Source organism: Rhizophagus irregularis, chromosome 4, assembly GCF_026210795.1.
Source record: "Rhizophagus irregularis chromosome 4, complete sequence".
Classification (NCBI taxonomy): domain Eukaryota; kingdom Fungi; phylum Glomeromycota; class Glomeromycetes; order Glomerales; family Glomeraceae; genus Rhizophagus; species Rhizophagus irregularis.
Genome location: NC_089432.1, coordinates 320,028 through 339,458, shown reverse-complemented (window position 1 = coordinate 339,458; position 19,431 = coordinate 320,028). Strand labels below are relative to the sequence as shown.

The 19,431-nt window shown below is 25.0% G+C and overlaps 2 protein-coding genes across 2 annotated transcripts; one reads left to right on the top strand and one right to left on the bottom strand.

The window, feature by feature from the left end:
* Window positions 1-11,378: 11,378 nt before the first annotated feature.
* OCT59_023450 (uncharacterized protein) lies at window positions 11,379-12,518 on the bottom strand. Its single transcript, XM_025316280.2, has one exon. It carries the CDS (start codon window positions 12,380-12,382, stop codon window positions 11,537-11,539), a length of 846 nt encoding a protein of 281 aa, XP_025180887.2. The 5' UTR covers window positions 12,383-12,518; the 3' UTR covers window positions 11,379-11,536.
* Window positions 12,519-16,550: 4,032 nt separating this feature from the next.
* OCT59_023449 (uncharacterized protein) lies at window positions 16,551-18,742 on the top strand (the record flags this gene model as incomplete). The annotated part of the gene is made up of 5 exons (XM_066134697.1): window positions 16,551-16,790; window positions 16,924-16,990; window positions 17,079-17,260; window positions 17,342-17,666; window positions 17,753-18,742. 5 exons carry the CDS (start codon window positions 16,551-16,553, stop codon window positions 18,697-18,699), a joined length of 1,761 nt encoding a protein of 586 aa, XP_065990795.1. The 3' UTR covers window positions 18,700-18,742.
* Window positions 18,743-19,431: the final 689 nt, after the last annotated feature.

The window sequence follows — 19,431 nt, the reverse complement described above, 5'->3', positions numbered from 1 at the left end:
ACGGTTTCCGATGTGGTTATTAAATACTATGTAATATTGTTTTTTAATTATTTAAAAGGCTCTATTGAGTAATTTGATCAAAAATTTGTCTTACTGGTCAATTTTGTGAAGAATCAATTCTTACCAACAAAAAGTTTTTATTTGAAATTACTAAAATAACATGCAATCTCGAAGTTAGACTGGTCTTTGGACTGATAGTTTCAGGATGAAAGTCTTATTTTTGATATTTAGTTTTTATATAAATTTATGGATATAGATAATTACAATGAATAATTTCAATGTTCATTTCATTTATTTTTTTTTAATGTATAAACATATGTTGTGCATCAAATAAGCTAGCCTAGTAATGCTGGCCAACCCACTTAAGGCATTATAATATTGGGCAATATCTAATGTAGGCCAGCATCATCTGACGCACAACATATGTATTTTATCTGATTATTTAATGACTGACCATAGATATACCTAGAATCATAAATACTGAAATTTCTAAAAAAGAAACCACTTTACTTTTTATGAAACATATCAATAAATCCTTTATTTGATCGTTCATAATCTTTAAAAAAAATTAGCGTATGCTTGTTGCAATAATTAACATATCCAATTTTTTTGTTATAATATTATAGAATATTTATTATATTAGCATGTTAAATTTTGTCATTTTTTGTTGCGCAAAGTAATACATATAAGGCGCAGTAAGGCCAAGTGCGTGAATACTAAGGCCAGGCAAAAAAAATTTTTAGATTCTCGTGACATAAAATTTTAAAAATGACCTGGCCGGCCGGCCGGCATTTTTTTTTTTTATATTTGTAAAAATTTAATTTTTTTACGCCACATTGGCCAATAACTTATAATCACGTGATAACAATTTTTACTATAAAAAAAAAATTCCCATTTTTCGAAAAACTGACCCGGACAGGTCACAAGAATCTAAATTTTTTTTTTGCCCGGCCTAATAAAAAAAATTTTATGATTTTATTAGTTTTTAAACTAAAATTTTATATATGTAATTTTTAGTAATATTGATAAGTATTTGACATGAACCTAGTCCTTCTGAAATAACAGATTTTTTTTTGCAGAAATGGGTAGGATAAAAAGTTCCTATATTTACAGTTAAATTAGAGGTTGTGAGCTTAATCGATTAAGAGTGCAAAAATCAATTAAATTATCTAAAAAATTCTAGTCAAATGTGAAATTTTGGTTCGTATGATTAAAATATGACTTTAATACAGCTAAATATATGAGTAAAAAGTTGCAGTCAAAAAAAAAATTGAATTTTTTTTTTTAATATTAATCGATTAATTAGTCAGATTAAGGCTTTGGTTCATCGGTTTTTAATCGGTTAAAATTTTTTTGGCCGGTTCCAACCTTTAAATTAAATAAATTTAAATTCAAATTCTATTTAAAAATATGTGAAAGATATACAAATTTCTTAATTATAAGACATACTCTCACTCTCTAATAACAATTACTATGTAGATTTTTGTTCTATTCTACATTTAATAACTTGAGTTTCAAAAACGTAGATATATTCAAAATCTCTTAAAATCACCTCTATCGATCTGAAGACATCCGTAATCTGTTTATCTGATCTGATCATCATCCGTCATCCGAAAAATCTGCCAGATTCCGGATATTTGACGGTGCAAGACTCGTCATATAAGACGTTGCCACCTTGAGCTATAAAAATAATCCTTTATTAAGTAATGCAAAGTTATACAATATTCTATAATAAATCATAAAAATGCTTGGTTAAAAATTATTAAGATTAATTTCTTGAATTTTAAACTAATATAACGAATTAATTAAAAATGAAAAAGGTAATTTCTTAATTCCTAAACTAAAAATGCGATAGTTTCTCTTCATAGTAACTAATCTATAATTCATTAATTAAAATAATTAATGAGGCACTTTTTCATCATAAGAAAAGGCAAAAAGAATCGAATATTTAAAAATTAATTCCCTCAAATGGTTAGAATTAAAGTCTATTTATACACGACGATCATTGTTAATCTAGGCTTCCCATTAAGAAAGTAAATAATTATATCAAAAATTCCTTATACAAATTCCGATGAAATAATTGGTTCAAAAATCCCCTCTTAAAATATAAATAAAATATAATCTCTAAAATTTCTATTTCTAAATAAGTTAATTTCAAATATATTTCAATTTCAGAATAGTTTAACGTCAATTACGGACGTTACACGTTATACATAAAATAAAAAAATTTATACACCTAAACTAAATATAACACTGCTCCCTGTAATTAATAAATTCACTAGATAATTTCAACCCTTACAACGGATATCCGAAGGATAATCGGATCGGATAAAAACAAATTTATATGATATTATTGATGGACAAGTTTGAATGATGCCATTATTCAATTATTCGATTTCGAAAATCCGAATTTTTTGACGGATATCCGTAATCCGACGTATAGCGGTTTAACGGATTGGAACACTACTCTGTCGTAAAGGAGACAAATCCGATATTATTCATCTCGGCTATCTATGATTTGAAATACTTCATAATTTTCTAATGAAAAATGTTCAATTTCTCTTATCTTTTTTCATAGATGATTACAAATAATTGAAGATTTTTCAGAAAGTGATGTGAAAGAATATTTTTTCAGGAGATTGAACCATTATTTGTACAAAATTCTTGAAGTTTTAATAAATTATTAGATTGCGAACTAATTTGTTGAATAAATCCAAAATATTTTTCTTATACACTTTGACTTATTATACAACAATTGTGATTTTATTATTTTAATTAAATTATTTAATACATCCAATACAAGAATGATTTTTTTTTGCTTACCTACGTTTACCTACGTCAAAAACTAAATAAAAGAGGCTACAGTTAATATTACCTGAATATTTTGGTGGTGAACTTATATTTGTACATTTGAATATATTGAATTTTTTTACTTGTAAGTTATTGTGCTTTGCAACGATTAATATCACAATTATTAGCATTCTGAATTTCCGATTGGACAGATTTAATCACGTAGTATTGTTAGAATAAGTAGTTACAATAATTTTTCAGCGTAATAAATTATAATAATGAAATGTTGTAAGAATGTGACGCAACGAACAAACTCTGAAACTCGTATAGCGATCCCTCAAAATTCTCCACACACAGCATTATGCAGTAATACGTGAAAATTTGGCGTGACGAAAACAAGTGACATAAATTTTCCGCTACTCAAGTCTCAAGTGCTCATCAGATAAATAGTATTTCATGCCCGGAGATTGGTCATTGGTGTGATGACTTGTGATAAATAAACATAGGATCACGTGAGCGGGGAAATTTGGGGCTCACTGAAATTCTGATTATAAAGAAAATTTAAAAAATTACTAAAAAGATTGGATGAAATTTGAAAGAAATGTATATGTTGTGCACCAGATATACTGACGCGCGTCACTTATGATATATAATTGTTATAAATTTCCAGACTTAATCAATTTAATGTTTTATGATTACATATTTTTTAATATATTTAATAAACTTATTATTAAGCTCAAACTCGTGAAAAGCACTTCATTCAAAAGTACAAGCAAATCTTATAATATATCTATTTTATATAAATCAAATAGGTATGTATAAAATTTTTATAATATATGTAATTTATTATTGCATACAAGTTTATTTATGGAATAAAAAGTAGTTTCATTAGTAAAAAAAAAGTTTACTATGAGTGACCTTTATTGTGCGATTCAGACGCGAGTATGACCAAAAAAAAAAAAAATCGCGTAGATCCTTCCTTTTTTAGATATTTTAGATAATGCCAATCAAAATTTATTACCTATTTTAGTAACTGACCGACTTTAGCATAATTTCGGCTCTGAAAAACATGCGTATAGCAAATAGTAAAATTTCTGAAATCACCTGACCTCCACATATTTATTTATTATTTATTGATTAACGTTAAAAAAATTTTGTCCAGATACCCCTTTTATATAGAAATATTTTCTATTCCTGTATTCAATTTTTGTAAACCTTATAGTTTAATAGTTATACCCTTTTTACCAATCAGAATAGTGTTAACCATTCCACCTATGACAGTATTTACAGGTGGCAGTATTTTTACTGAAAGAATAATACGGATCTTAAAATATTTTTTTTAGATTGGGTTTTTCTCTTTTTCATACCCCGGATGCTCACTGTTCCTTATCGGTAGTGGTAGGGAGCTGGTCTGGTTTCTCATTTAATTAGAAGTAAGGGTTCGTCCTGGTTATGGCCTTGACGGATGACAGGTTCTATGTAGATTAGTAACTTTCGTTTACTTATTCATATCTTTTTGTGCGCCTTGCCAACTTCACATAAAATAAAATAAATAAAATAAAAAAATTTGTAAAGCGTTCAACTCCAAAATTTGTAGCACCTCCGTTGCTGTCTATCTGTTTAAAATAAAAATAAAAATATTGATTAAAAAAAAAGCTATTTTACCTATGAAAGTAGTATAGTTATACAAATTTATATTAACTAAATTTACGCTACCCTAGAATAAAGTTGTATAATTAAACCTGAAAAATTTTTGGTCTGTTAACTAAAAAAAAATTTGTGTTGAATTATTTTTGGTGATTTTATTTTATCGTGATTGTATTTTTTTATGGTTTTTATTTCAAATCACTGTCACCGTTGGCCAGAATTATCAATTTTTACCGGCACTATATTTTTTTTAATGCTGGTCGATTATCATAATTTCAGTCACCGGTGATCATCACCTCCAGTGATAGTTAGAAAAAAATGTTATACAATTATTTTACGTACTTTTAATTTTATTATTTAGTTATTATAATAAACTACTAAGATATAATAAAAGAGCATATATTTTATATGTACTGTAAATATAATTAACGCTAAATAGTTTGTTCCTATGCATTACAAATACGAAATATTATTAAACATGCTATGTCAAAAGAAGTGTGTCCTTTTTCTGATTTAATATGTAAACCTGTATGTAACCATCACCCTCTTATATAAGAGTTACTATATAGCATCAAATTTCACAATTAAAATATTTAAACTCATGCTTAGTTCAGTATTTTTTCCTTCACCACCGTAGCACAGTTGGCGATGGGTTGGTAAAGTTTATTAGTATTATTTATAAGAGGTTAAGGAATTATATATGGTTTCTGTTATATCCTGCATAACTAATTGTCGCGACAGATTTTCTGTTTTTTTTATTGAATGTGATCTTGTAATATTATTTTAGCGTTTGCAACATTTTCAAAATAATTCCTTTTTCATTAAAAAATTCACAACTTTCTCTAGTATAATGACATCCTTTACAAACCTTATTTTGTTATTGATATGACATATTAACAATTTATTAGAAAAATATTTCGTAAAAGAAAGAAAGGTGGTGTGTGGCGGTATACCAACTGAATATGTAAAAAATACTCAAAAAAGAATCGCCAATTAACATGAAAGAATAATTTTGGAGATGAAATTTTCATTAATTTAGATTCAAATAATTCATAATCCTTAGATTTTGATTTTCAAGAAACCTTGCAAAAAAATATTCTAAAAATTCTAAGTAACCTTTCAAATAATTAATGATTTACATTTCCTAAAACAAATATATTTAATAGTTTTTATTATTAAAAAATTAATATAGATATGAAGTTTTGTAAAGATTAAAAAAGAGAGATAACTTGACATTTTTATATATAATAAAGCCCATATTTTCACATCCAGTTGCTTCGTCTTCCTTTTCTATTTTTTTTTTTTTTTTTTTGTTGTTGTATTTTTGTTGTCCTTTATTTGTGTCTGATCGTATATGCCAGGAGTGCTACACTTTGTTTACATCTGATTGGATCAACGATAGATTTCGGTGAATTTGTGTTTATTTTATTGACCGTGATTGACTTAATTTAAGTATATACCTTTTTAATATATAATAATAACCTTCTGCTTACGCACGATAAAATATATAGTTTAATTTTTATTAAATGTAAAGAACTGGCAACAACAGTTGTTCAAAAGAACGCATAGAAACAAAGTTGGATTTGTTGATGTTTACCAAATTGGACATCATTTATAAAATCATTACTCTAATGTTTGACAAACCAAATTTCACCAATCCATTTATTTTCCCGTTCATAAATATAACTGTGGTGTTAAGAAGTTACTGGTACACAGCTTAAATAAAAAACTGCGGCCGTTCCGTTACCAGATTCTTAGATTCTTCCAGATATATATATGTGAAAGTCTGGTCGGCAATAATAATCTGAGCTAGTTAAACATTTTTTTTTTGATTTTTCGCTGATTTTCAGTTTTTCACGTGCTTAAATATTCACGTGATTTATTGGTTTATCTAATGCCTCTAAATTTTACAATCCTTAATTTTGGGCGATTCTGTAGATTAGCCCATATGAAAAAATTGAATTCTAGTCGAAAAAATTTAATTTTAATCATAAAAATTAAGAAAATTGCTAAAGCTCACCAAGTGATGATGGTCACCACACCAGCATTATAATGTACTTTTGGCCAAAATTAAAAATCTAATAAGCCGCCATTGCATCATAAATTCACCGTCACCACTGGTAATATTTAGCTAATCGTAAAAAATTGGTGAATTTTATGATATAGAAGTATTAGTTGGAGAAGAAGCAAACACAAAGATTTTTCGTTTGCATTCTTTTATATTAAAAGTTTGCTCGCCTTATTTTCGTGATGCATTTCAAATATGAAAATAAAAGTTGAAAATAATATTATTAAATTTAATAAACCAGATATTTCCGTAAAAGTAGTATCCTTGAATCGTAAAAAAACTTAATTTTAACCGTAAGTTTTTTTTTCGTTTAAAAATTATAATCTGAATTAAATATTGATTCCTGAAGAGAATTCAATTTTTAACTGAAAGACAATTGATTCTTAATCAAAGGCAAATTAAATATGTTTATTCAAAGAAAATCAAAATAAATTTATAGGTATATAATTGTTAAACATTTAACTGGGGCGAAAATTAACCGGCGGGCAGAATTGCATAATTCCTAGTCAAGCTTCAAAACTGGATTGTACCAGAATTAACAGAATTAACGTAATTCCTTACCCGGTTAATTTTCTCCCCGGTTAATATTAGCAACAATCATCGACAAAAATTAGGAAAATTGAATTTTAAATTTTTAATCGAAATCAATTCTTGATAGTAAGTCGATTATTTTGATTTAAAAAAATTATTTCTTTAATTAAATTAAAAAATGGTTTTTTTGTGATTTTTATAATTTAATGAGTTAAACGGGCAAATCTATGACCAATTTAACACGTTCACGTTTATATCACTTATGTGATAATTGGTTCAATTTCACATGATGATCAACATTTCGAAGTTCGTGACGTCGTGACGATCAAAAAAAGATTTTAAAGAAAATTTGCAATCATAAAAATTTTCTATTAAGAGTAGTTATTGTAATAATTATTATAAATTAAAATTATTTAATTGAATTACAAATAATCAAAATATTATAAACTGAGTAATGTAATAAACTAACTGCCTCCGACAATAATTTGGCGCTCTCGGCTTCTTTAAACATGCCTAAAAGGTAAAGCTGCCAAATGGTTTGAGAGAGAAAGATCGGGTAATAATTTAAAATTATTCCAAATTTCTGTTGATCGCTATTTATTCGTGATCCGTAAGTCAAATGCAAAAAATTCATATATGATCATCAGTAACCTTTTTCTGATACCCTTGAGTAATGCTCTTTATGTGAACCCATTCAACACTTACATATTTAATACATAATATTTATCACAAAGTTTCAAATAGTTTGTTTTTTAAAATAAATTTCTCACATAATTTTTTACTTTTATTTGACGCCACCATTTTCCTGTTGGTGGATCTACTGCTGTATCTGCTGGATCTACACCTTGGTTTTGCAAATATAGTCTAAGTTTCGCAAGAAATGGGATATCATCGCCCCAGTCAAAAATGGTTGGGGAATTCCTGCCATATTTACTTGATTGACGCCACCATTTCTGCAGATCTTCAGTTGAACACTATACAACTAAAAGTTTGTTTAGTATTTTAAAGGTTTAAATGCAAATTTTTTGCAACTAAAAAATTCACAGTATCACAAACTAAAGTGTACAATAGCTTGTTTCTCATTATTATTTGTATAGGATAACGTAAAAATGACTTTATTTGCCAACTCCCTTCCGAATCCTCAAAACCGATCTTGCAACTATACTTTGAAGACGCAAAAAATCTACCGACTATGAGTTATTTGCATGGTATATTGGCATGGCACATGAAATTATATGATACCAGATTTGAATCAACTGCTATAGAAGGGATTGACTCCAGATAAGGCTGGTTGCCGTAAGTAAAGATTATTATTATATATCGAATTACAACCTTTAGCGGTTGTAATATAATAAACATAAGCTGTAAATTTACTGTAAATACTGCACTATTGTGGTTAGCTAAAGATGGTAATTCTGATTTACAACCGTTATATTTACTTTACTTTTGGACACAACTATTCACAGAGACCAACACTAACTCCAGAGAAGATATTTCTTGGATCAGCCATTTGAATATCACCTAATTTATTCCGAACACTAATCTTTTATTTTTGCGTTTGCAATGACCGGACCAATCACCTATCGTCATGGGCGGATAACGGGACATTTTGTATTACTGTGTGTTCATGTCTAGATTATATTCTTAATGCTGGCCAAGAGTCTATAATGTTGCTAGAAGCTATAATTTCATTTGGCGGTATGCGTAGTCACATGATATGCGATATGTGAATAATATGATTGCTGCGCCATATAATCACTGGATTATTGCTAGCCGTAAAATAAATAAACAAAATAAATAATCACTGGACGTTAATTCTGGTCAACGTTATATTTCATAAATTTCGGCCGTTCAATATGAATTTGGCCCGAACTACATCCAGTTAGATTTTGTAATACGTATCTGATATTTTGATATTTTTATAAAAATGAATTGGGATTGATGGTTATCGATAAAACAAATAATAATAAAATAGAGTTAAATTTGGAAAATGAGATACGCCAATATAAACCTGTTCTAAAAAAAAATTCGAGATGGGTACCGAAACTGAAAAAAGAAAGTTAATTTTACTTTTTGTGTTATAAAATAAAATAAAAATGAATCAGATGACCAAAATAATAATTTTTTTTTTAATATAAAAAGAAAAAAAAAACTATAATATAAATATTTTCATTCTTTTTATTCTTTGTTTATTCTTTTTATTCTTTTTTTTATTCTTTTTTATTCTTTAAAATTAGTAAATAATATCTTATTAGTTAATATTATTAAATATTTGCAACATTTTTACAATTAATTTATATATTACATATTTTTATAGTTATATTAGACAAAACAATGTAAAATTTTTATATTCTCAATTAAACGCCAAAAATATTTAAATGACACAGGGAGGTGTGTGTAAATAATATTTTTTCGTATTACAAAAAATAAATAATACGTAATGAATTTTCTTTTTTTTTTAAAAAAAAAAATGATCTTTTTTACCAACGATTGTTATAATACTGAATTTATCAAAGATGCGGTGATCTTAGTCATACATGAGGAACAAAAAGCGTTCTTTATTATAATAAATTATAATAACCCGGGTACTATAACATAAATAACATTCCACAAAAAATTTCAGGGGGAAATTATTATTATATTAGAAATTCATTATATGAATATCCGGGTATATACATTCATGGGAAAGGATGATATTATATAGATATGAGATATGAAATTATGTAAATAAAATCTAAATATTAATATCATCACGTGTAAAAAATTTCGGCGGGTTACGGCTTTTTTCTTTGGCCATAGTAAAAAAGAGATTATTATTTATTTGTTTATTTAGTTTAAATTTGACAAATAATACAAATAATGAACTTTAATAAATACCAAGAATGTAATTTATTTTGAAAGATGATAATAAAAATAAAATAAAAAAACTATAAATAAATAAATATAATATTTTTTGCGTTAATTTTTTCAATGATTAGGGGTGAACGGATGCTACATTTATTATTTATGGAAGGGGTATTATGCACGATAGGTCAATTAAGTCATGCACGTACTGGTTGGGCGGTAAAAAAAACATTTTGCGTCAAAATGCAGTGTCGTAGAAAAAACGTTGATCCGAGATTTGATAAACGGACTAACGGAGCTTCTAATGAAAAATATGAACATGTAACGAAAAAAACGTTTGGACAAAAATAAATTATTACAGAAAAATAAATTTTTTGTTACAAATAGACAAACGGGTTGATAAAAACTAATCTAATTATAGAATTCTAGAAAGAAAAAAAAAATGGCAAAAAAAAAAAGTAAAAATGAAATTGAAAGAATGCAGACAAATTTTTTTACTAATAATTTCAATATCAAATATTCACCAATCAATAATTATTTTTTAATAACTTAAAAGAGTTAAATTTAATTCAAAAAAATTTTTGGTCATGTAACTCATATTGAATCGTATTTTTAGCATAAAAAAGAAAAGAATGCTGTACTAAATTTGATGTGTCGATCATACTAAAACAAGGCATTTAATTTCGGTAAGTTTGATAGCTAAATATAGTATGTTTACTGCACATGCTTTATGCTACACTTAGTAAATACCTAAGGTTACGATTATTTTAGTATAGTTCATTGTTATTCAGAATTTTTAATTTTATTGAATTTTATTGTTTTTATTATGTTTAATTAATTGTCGAAATTCTCATTATAAAATAACATTTCTCCATATTTCTCCATATTACTCCATATTTCTCAATATATAAAAAAATCTTATTTCGAGAAATTGTACATTTCAAGAACCAGAAATATACGCTCCAAGTTCGAGTTTTCGTAAAAAATAATTATTTAGCTTTTTCCTTTTTTGGATAATGAATGCAAAAATTTTTATTGCTTTTTTTAGAACATGAATGATATCTGTACGTACATTTTAATAGTAGTTGCACCTGACCACTAAATTTATATTTCTGGGATTAGGCATTCACTTAATATTTACATATTGTTCCTATAATTCTTCATCAAAAGAAAAAAAATGTCTGGTTACGTTGTTCAAAATCGGTCTAGTGCTCACGTTGATGTTTGGTATTTCATCATTTGTTTATATACAGATTAGGTAAAAAATAATAGAAAATGCAGGTGTTGTATCTTGTAATGCAAACATAAACAGGAAAATCTCCAAATGTTATAATTTAAGGAACTTTTTATTCAACAATTATGTGATAGATGATTTGCATATTACTCATGTATGCTTTTTTTTTTAAATTTTTTTTTTTTTTTTTTTTTTAAAAAAAAAAATTACAATTGAATTTTTATAACACAAAACACAAAATAAAAAAAAAAAAATAAATAAAATAAAAATAAAAAATAAAAAATAAAAAATAAAAATACAAACAAAAGGAATAAAATAAAATAAAAAAAATATTTACAATTTTACAATGAATATTAAAATAAACTAATTGAATTTTTTTGTTTTTACGATATTTTACAAGTATTAATTAAAAGTAAATAAGCTTACATATATAAAGGTGGTGGGTTAAAATATGGAAGGTTTAAATTTTGGAAATTTTGGAAATATAATAATTGATCGACATTTTCTTCGCTGAAAATGTATTCTTCTATGTTTGTTACGGGATTTTCCTCAAATTGTTCGAATTGTATATTATAAGACGGCGTAAATTGATTAACGTTAAGATTCAAATCCAAATCTGGATTATCGTAAATATCGTTCGATTCTTGAGTATAATTTGATTCGATGTTTTGAGAATTCGGATTCTCCGATATGTTACACGACGGAATTTTTGGTTCAACGGAAGACGGTTTATTTTCTTTATTGTTCCTTTTTGATGGTTTTGAAGTAAATTCGGTATCGACGGGTACAAATTGATAAAATATCTTGTCATTAGAAGAAACGGCCGGTCTGAACTTTGTATTAACTTCGGATTTATCTTTCTTTATCTTTTCGCATTGATTTCGTTTGCGAGAAGAATATTTAGAATTTTTCCATACAATTTTGTATGATGCGGTTTTTTTACGTTTTTCGTTTAATTCAACTTCTACTTCTTGAGCTATTTTACGATAGGCATCTTTTACATTATCTGGTTCACCTTTCCAATAATTGCTTACTAGCTTAGAAACATCAGTCATTCTAAGATTATGATTTTGTCGATTGAGTTCGTTTAAAAATGCTTTACGATAAATTAAAAATGCGTTTGGACTTTTTGACTTGAATCTAGAAGGTTTACGTCTATTTACAATATCGATTGCCTTAATAATTGGCGGAAATGGGAGTGCAATTTTTGTATTTGTGTTTGAAGATTGACAAGTCATTTTCATTGTTTCAATCTTTGGATATTTCATTTTGTTTTATTTGTTTTTTTTTTTTTTTTTTGATAAAAAAAAATATATATATATTTGAAGAAAAAAATTAATTATATTATATAATTTTAAAAACAAAAAAAAATTTTTTTTAAAAAAAAATTGTAGAAAATTTTTTTAGGTGGGAAGAAGGACTTTTCGATAGGATATTTATATTGTACTTTTTTAAAGTTTCAGCTTATCAGTATTATGTCAAGATATTAACAGGAATTCGTTAATCTAACTGATACATCTGATTATCAAAAGGAAGTTTTATTTTTTTTTTTTGGAATAGTACAACTGAAATAAAAAAAAAATCTTTAAAAAAAAACTCGTTTTTTTTTAGTTTTTTAGTTCCTTTTTTTTTCTGCATAAACAAACGAAATCAATTAATCCAAATGTAGAAAACAAATTCATCATTAAAATATTTTTGTGTAGGCTTATCAATTATATTCTTCCAGATTTGTTTTGGTTCATTTTTTGTTTTAATATAACAACAAGAAAGAAATTTTAATGTATGTATATTAATGTAACAATCAAAAATCATTCATTATCGAGAATATATATATTATATATGTATATATATATAATATTTTAATTATAATATATTTTTTGTTACCTATATATATTGTGTTTTGAATATATGTATATCGACGATCATTAATATTATTGATATTTGATCAATCCCAAATTAATCAAATTGACTGTATATTATACAAACACGTTTCGTCATTTGTGTCACAATAAAGTTATTTTTATAATTTTTATAACCAAATATTTATGCGTAATGACGAATTTCGTTGTGCGCAGATACCAAATAAAAAATATTTCGTCATAAGTTTTTTTTGTAATGTTTAATTAATAATTTTATTTTGGGTTTGATTATTGGCCAAAAAAAAAATCTCAATAAAAAGAGAAATCGGGCTTACAAAGCCGATAATATAATTTCTTAATAAAATCAATTGGCCGTTCAAAAAAAAAAAATAATATTTTAAAAAAGATTTTAAATCCATGCAATAAAAAATAATTTATTCAACATAAAAACAACGTAATGTTCTTTCTATTCTTAGTTGACATATTTTTTTTTTTTTATTGATAAATTTCGTTGACCCCATGTTACAAAGATTATCAGCCAAAATATCTTAAGTTCTTATGACGTAAAATTACCAAATTTGAAACTCTCTCCGAGTACAAAGAAAGAAAGTTTATTATTTATATTTTCTATACAAGGACCCATTGTAACTATACCTTCGAGGTGTAGCTTAATAAAACAAATGAAATAACTTATCGCGTTTTTTGCATATTTATTGTTCTTTTTTAAATCAAAAAAGTAAAATTATTAATCATTCAGTTTTGTTCAGTTCTTTTTGCATTATATGAATATAATTAATATAAATTAATATTCTAATTTGGTTTCCATTGAAACTATTTATGATTCTTTGTTCTCAGAATTTTTAAGAACTTATGCAATTTTCACAATGAAATGCGGTAAACATTATGATGTAAAACTTTTGGAGCTTAATTGTTTCACAACTAAACATTATAAACAAAATAAAGTTTTTTTTTTTTCATATGTGACATATTCATATTTGTTTAGAACATAATATTTTATAATAATTTACATATGCATTACGTTAAATATATATATACTGTATTATCGTTAGATGAGATCATATAAATAAATAAAATAATTATATAATTGTATAATATACAACATAATATATGACATTATATATCAACATTATATATCAACATTATATAAAATATATAACTTAAAATATAACTTAAAATACATATATATACATTTTATACATTTATACGTGTAATATAATCGATTAAGTTTAAAGATAATGTATAAGCCTAATGACCAAACTTAGAATATTGAAGGGGCATCGATTATTTTTGAACGGTGAGACGAATCACAATTTTTACGTGTTCGAAACCTAATTATTAGGTTAGTTTCGGATTTTAATTCGTTATGATTTTTGTGGCTTTTAATAAAACGTTCCTCGTGTAAAACTTTTTTTATATATCCATTTAAGAAAATTTGGCGAAATATTTAAAACACAAGAATATTTTTTCTTTGTACGCTAAAAATAATCATGACGCGTATTATACGTTTGAAACTAAACGTGCAAAAAAGAACATGATTCTAAAATTCTTGTATCAATTGATCTTATGCGGTGAAATATATCGTAATTTATTGAAATTTATTGTAATTTATTGAATTTTATTGAATTTGATCTTTTATATATATATATATATATATATAATATAGGAAAAGAAAGAATAAAAAGGATAATCAATTTTCCACCTGACTTGAAAACAAAAAAAGATTATAATAAAGAAAACAATATATTATAATATATTTTTTTATTGGTAGTTGACCGATCTTTTTTTATTAGATTCTTGAGTACGTAATTATATTCCACATAAAATTCTAACCCAATATGTAGTATATATTGAACCGCTACCGTCACACAATCTTGTAAATGGTCAAATAATGAAGATAATGACATAGTGAATATCTTTTTTTTTTTTTTATTAAAATCAATATTTACATATATACATTTCATTGATTTCATTGTTTTTTTTGCATTTTCATGGTATAATTTGGATGAACAATTGTATCACGTTGTGTTAAAATACTTGTGTCACCAACATTTTTTTAATATACATTTATGATATGCACCATATACACATTTCTATTAACAGACAATTTTGGTCGATCATTTTGTCGTTCTTTTTTTAACAAAAAAATTAAACAAATAATATTCTTATTATCATTTTTTAACCAATTAATGAAGTATTTTATTAAAAAATATTATTAGTTTTAATATAAAAATATAATAAAAAATATGATTGGTTATATGATTGGTTATCCCTTGTTCTGGTTATCCCTTGTTCTAGTCGAATAGTCCAAGAATTTTCCGATCGTTTAAAATGATAATTAAAATAAATTAAAATAATTAAAAATAATTTTTATATTTTAAATATTTTGTATTTTATATTTTGTATTTTATATTTTATATTTTAATTTTTAATTTTATTTTTTTTTGTTCTGTTCTATTCTTAATATTATCTAATTTATTACTTAAGATTATTTTAAAATCGTTTTTAGGAGGGCTTTATTATAGAGTAATTAAAAATTTCCAAATAAAGTAAATGGTCATTTCTATGTTATTCTAAATAGGATAATAAATTACGTCATTTGACCTATATAATGTCTAAATATGGATTATGCAAAAATAGCAGCAAAAAAAAAAAAAAAATTATTCTAAACTTAATAAAAACTAATACTGTAATGTTACGAAAAAAAAAATTTAATTTGACAATAGAAAATAGATGTTAAAAAAAAAAAAATAATTTATTATATACATACTGTAACATAGCCATGTTTTTTTTAAGAAAAAAATAATAATGTATTATTAGATATTTTTATTGTTTTTTTTAAAAAAAATTATTTAATAAAGCCACACATGATTAAAATTATTTCTAGATAAGTTTATGTGAAAGAAAAAAAAAAAAAAAAGTTTCATAATTTTCAATTGTTGTTTTAAACTATCTTTTCATTACCTTTCTCATAAATGGTGTAGGCTGATTCATTTTGGTATATTTGAATGAAAAAGAATGAACAAGTAATTCGGGTAACAGATGACGGGCGGTTGTGATAATTCCTTACAGATGTTTTATGTAATATTTATTTCATAATAATTTTGGAAATAAAATTTTTAAGGGAATTAAATTTGGTGAAGAAGACGTAAATTTACCTATTTATAGGGAGTTCTCAACATCTCCGTGAAAAACTATTAATACATAAAAGTTTTCAATTATACTAAATCAATTCATAGAAAAAAGCCACAAATTAAAGATGTTAAGGATAGTATGATCAAGAATCAATGAACTATCTTAGGACGTAATATAGGACGTTAAAATTAGCGAACGAAAAAAAAAAAATATTTGCGGACGAAAATAATTTAAAGATGATTTTCAAAAAAAGTATTAGGTTTTGACGATTTACACGGGCCGCAGAAAATCGATCTGCGAGAGAAGTCCCCGTACAACCATACCCACCTATCCGTACGACAAATAAATCTGTCGTGGTAATAAATAATTAAACAAAGAAATCGGAGTTTCTGTCAAATTTAAAACCTTTTTAGTATTATTCAAAATGTTTTGTATATCCGATATTCATAATTCAAATAACTGCGTTAAACGGATCGAAGAATCTATCTTAAAGAAGCATATAAAACATTATGAATTTAAACATTTTTATAATGTTGAAAAGATTGGAAATGGGAATTCTGGAGTAATTTATCGTGCAAAATGGAAAAATTCCGAACAATATATGATATTAAAATCTTTCTATAACTTTGACAATGATGCTACTGTAAAGGAAATTATACGTGAGGTAATAATAAAGGTTATTATATACATTAAATATACATTAAATATACACATTAAATACACATTAAACACACATTAACGTTAAATACACATTAAATACACATTAAATATATTAATCAATTGTATTTATGATTTAGTTCGAACTTCAACGTAAAGTTAACTTTCATAATAATATCATTCGCTTACATGGGATTACAGACAAAAGTATAAAATATTTAAATTCTTAATTATATTTGCTTTGCTTGTATAGTTTGTATAATAAAATTAATTATTCTACTATCTAATATTTTAGAAAATCAAGATGGTCAGGTGAAATATTTATTGGTAATGGAGTATGCTGATGGTGATACACTCCAAAACTATTTGAAAGAAAGTTATAAGAAACTTACTTGGGAAGATAAATATGAATTAGCATTTCAATTAGTGTCTGCTATATCATGTTTACATAATAAAGGAATCGTACATCAGAATTTGGTAATTAATAATTTAATTTCATTAAATTAATTTTAATATTTTACTTTTATATTTATATTTACTATATTAATAATATTATAGCACTCTAATAACATACTAGTTCATCAAAATACCATCAAGCTGGCTGACTTTGGGTTATCAAAAAGAATTAGAGATGCAACCAAACAAGAATCATATTTATCTGGTATTGTTCCTTATATTGATCCAAAAAAGTTTATAATACAAACATACTCATTAAATGAAAAGAGTGATGTTTATAGTATTGGAGTACTTTTATGGGAGATATCAAGTGGACAACCACCATTTAAAAGTATTCTTAATACTTATTTAGATACGCATATTTTACAAGGGTATAGAGAAACACCTATTCCAGGTACACCTACCGATTATTCTAATATTTATACTGGTAAATAAAACTTTGGATTTTTTTGATTCCATTATTCATAATTAATTTTTATCATTAATTTTTTTTATTTATTTATATTTATTTAGAATGTTGGGATGGTGAACCAATTAATAGACCATCTATTAATGAAATAATCACCAAATTGAAACAACTTAATAATAATAATTTATTACATGAAGAATTATCCCATATTATTCGAAATTTTGATAAAAATTATACAAAAGAAATAGAACCTTCAATTCAAAATATAAATGAAACAATATTTGAAGAAGATTTAAATATTGTAATTGATGATTTAATTAATAATGTTTTTAAAGAAATAACTGAAGGAAGAGAATTAGTAAGAAAGAAAAGATTTTTTGATTATATTAATAATCAAAATATAAATTTAAAAGAAATTTATACTTGGATTTTAAATAATCAAAATAATTCAAATTCTATTTATTTACTTGGATATCTTAATTATCATGGAATTGATCATATTAATATTAATAAGAAAAAAGGTATTGAACTTTATAAAAAAGCAGCAGAATTAGAAAATAATACAGCACAATTTGATCTTGCTTATATGTATTTATGTGGAAAAGGTATTGAAAAAAATAATATCAAGGCTTTTGAATTGGCTAATAAATTAACAGAAAAAAAATATACAGCTGGTATAAATATGTTAGGTTATTGTTATGAAAAAGGTATTGGAACTGAAATGAATGAATTTAAAGCATTTGAATTTTATCAAAAATCTTCAGATTTAGGTTATTATACTGGAATAAGTAATTTGGGTCGTTGTTATGAAAATGGAGTTGGTGTAAGTATAAATATAAAAAAAGCTTTTAATTTATATCAAAAAGCGGCAAGTTTAGGTAATGATTTTGCTCAATGTAATCTTGGTACGATGTATAAAAATGGAATTGGTGTTAAAAAAGATATGGAACAGGCAATTTTTTGGTATGAAAAATCTGCTGAGCAAGGAAATTTAGATGCTCAACATAAAATGATTAGTCTCAAAAATGTTAAATATTTTTTATTAGAGTAATGTTATAGAGTAGTAAAATTTAAATAAATATTGTATAAATTATAAATTTTAACAATACTATAAAGTTGTTTTTTGTTTGTATAAAATAAACGTTTTTTTTTTCGAAATATGGTATACGAACATTTTTTCTCGATAATTTTGAATGTTAAAGAGCCAATTGGAAATTACGCAATATAATCACTAAATATTGGTGCAAATGACCTCATTTAATGAAGTAATGTATAATTATCCCACCGCCTATATCCCATACTATAAAATCCCAAATTCATATCTTAAATCCCATATCCGAAAAAAATCCATACCCGATTTCATATCCCGTACCAATTCCAATCCCATATCCCATATCCCAATCCATATCCTATTCCTCATTAAATTTTATTATTACATTATTATTATATATTTTTTTGTTTGTACAGTATATTGACATATTTTAAATTTATAAAAACATTAATATTTGCAGTGTTACATGACTAGATGTTACGATGTACGATAATAAATTTATTTGTTTTTAATTGCATATAAAATAAAATTTTATTTATATTATCACTTTAGAGATTATTTTTATTTCAAAATATCACAATATTTATATTGTTATTATTTATCAACTCATCAATATCAAATTTTAAATTCTCATGAATAATTGAAACTTTTATCAGAATCATTACCCGACATACTTGCTGATAAAGCGATTTCTAAATAACAATTATTTATTCCATCAAGATTTATATTTTC

What these genes read in the sequence shown, in the direction of transcription:
- OCT59_023450 (XM_025316280.2), bottom strand. Translation starts at nt 12,382, where the DNA reads ATGAAATATCCAAAGATTGAAACAATGAAAATGACTTGTCAATCTTCA.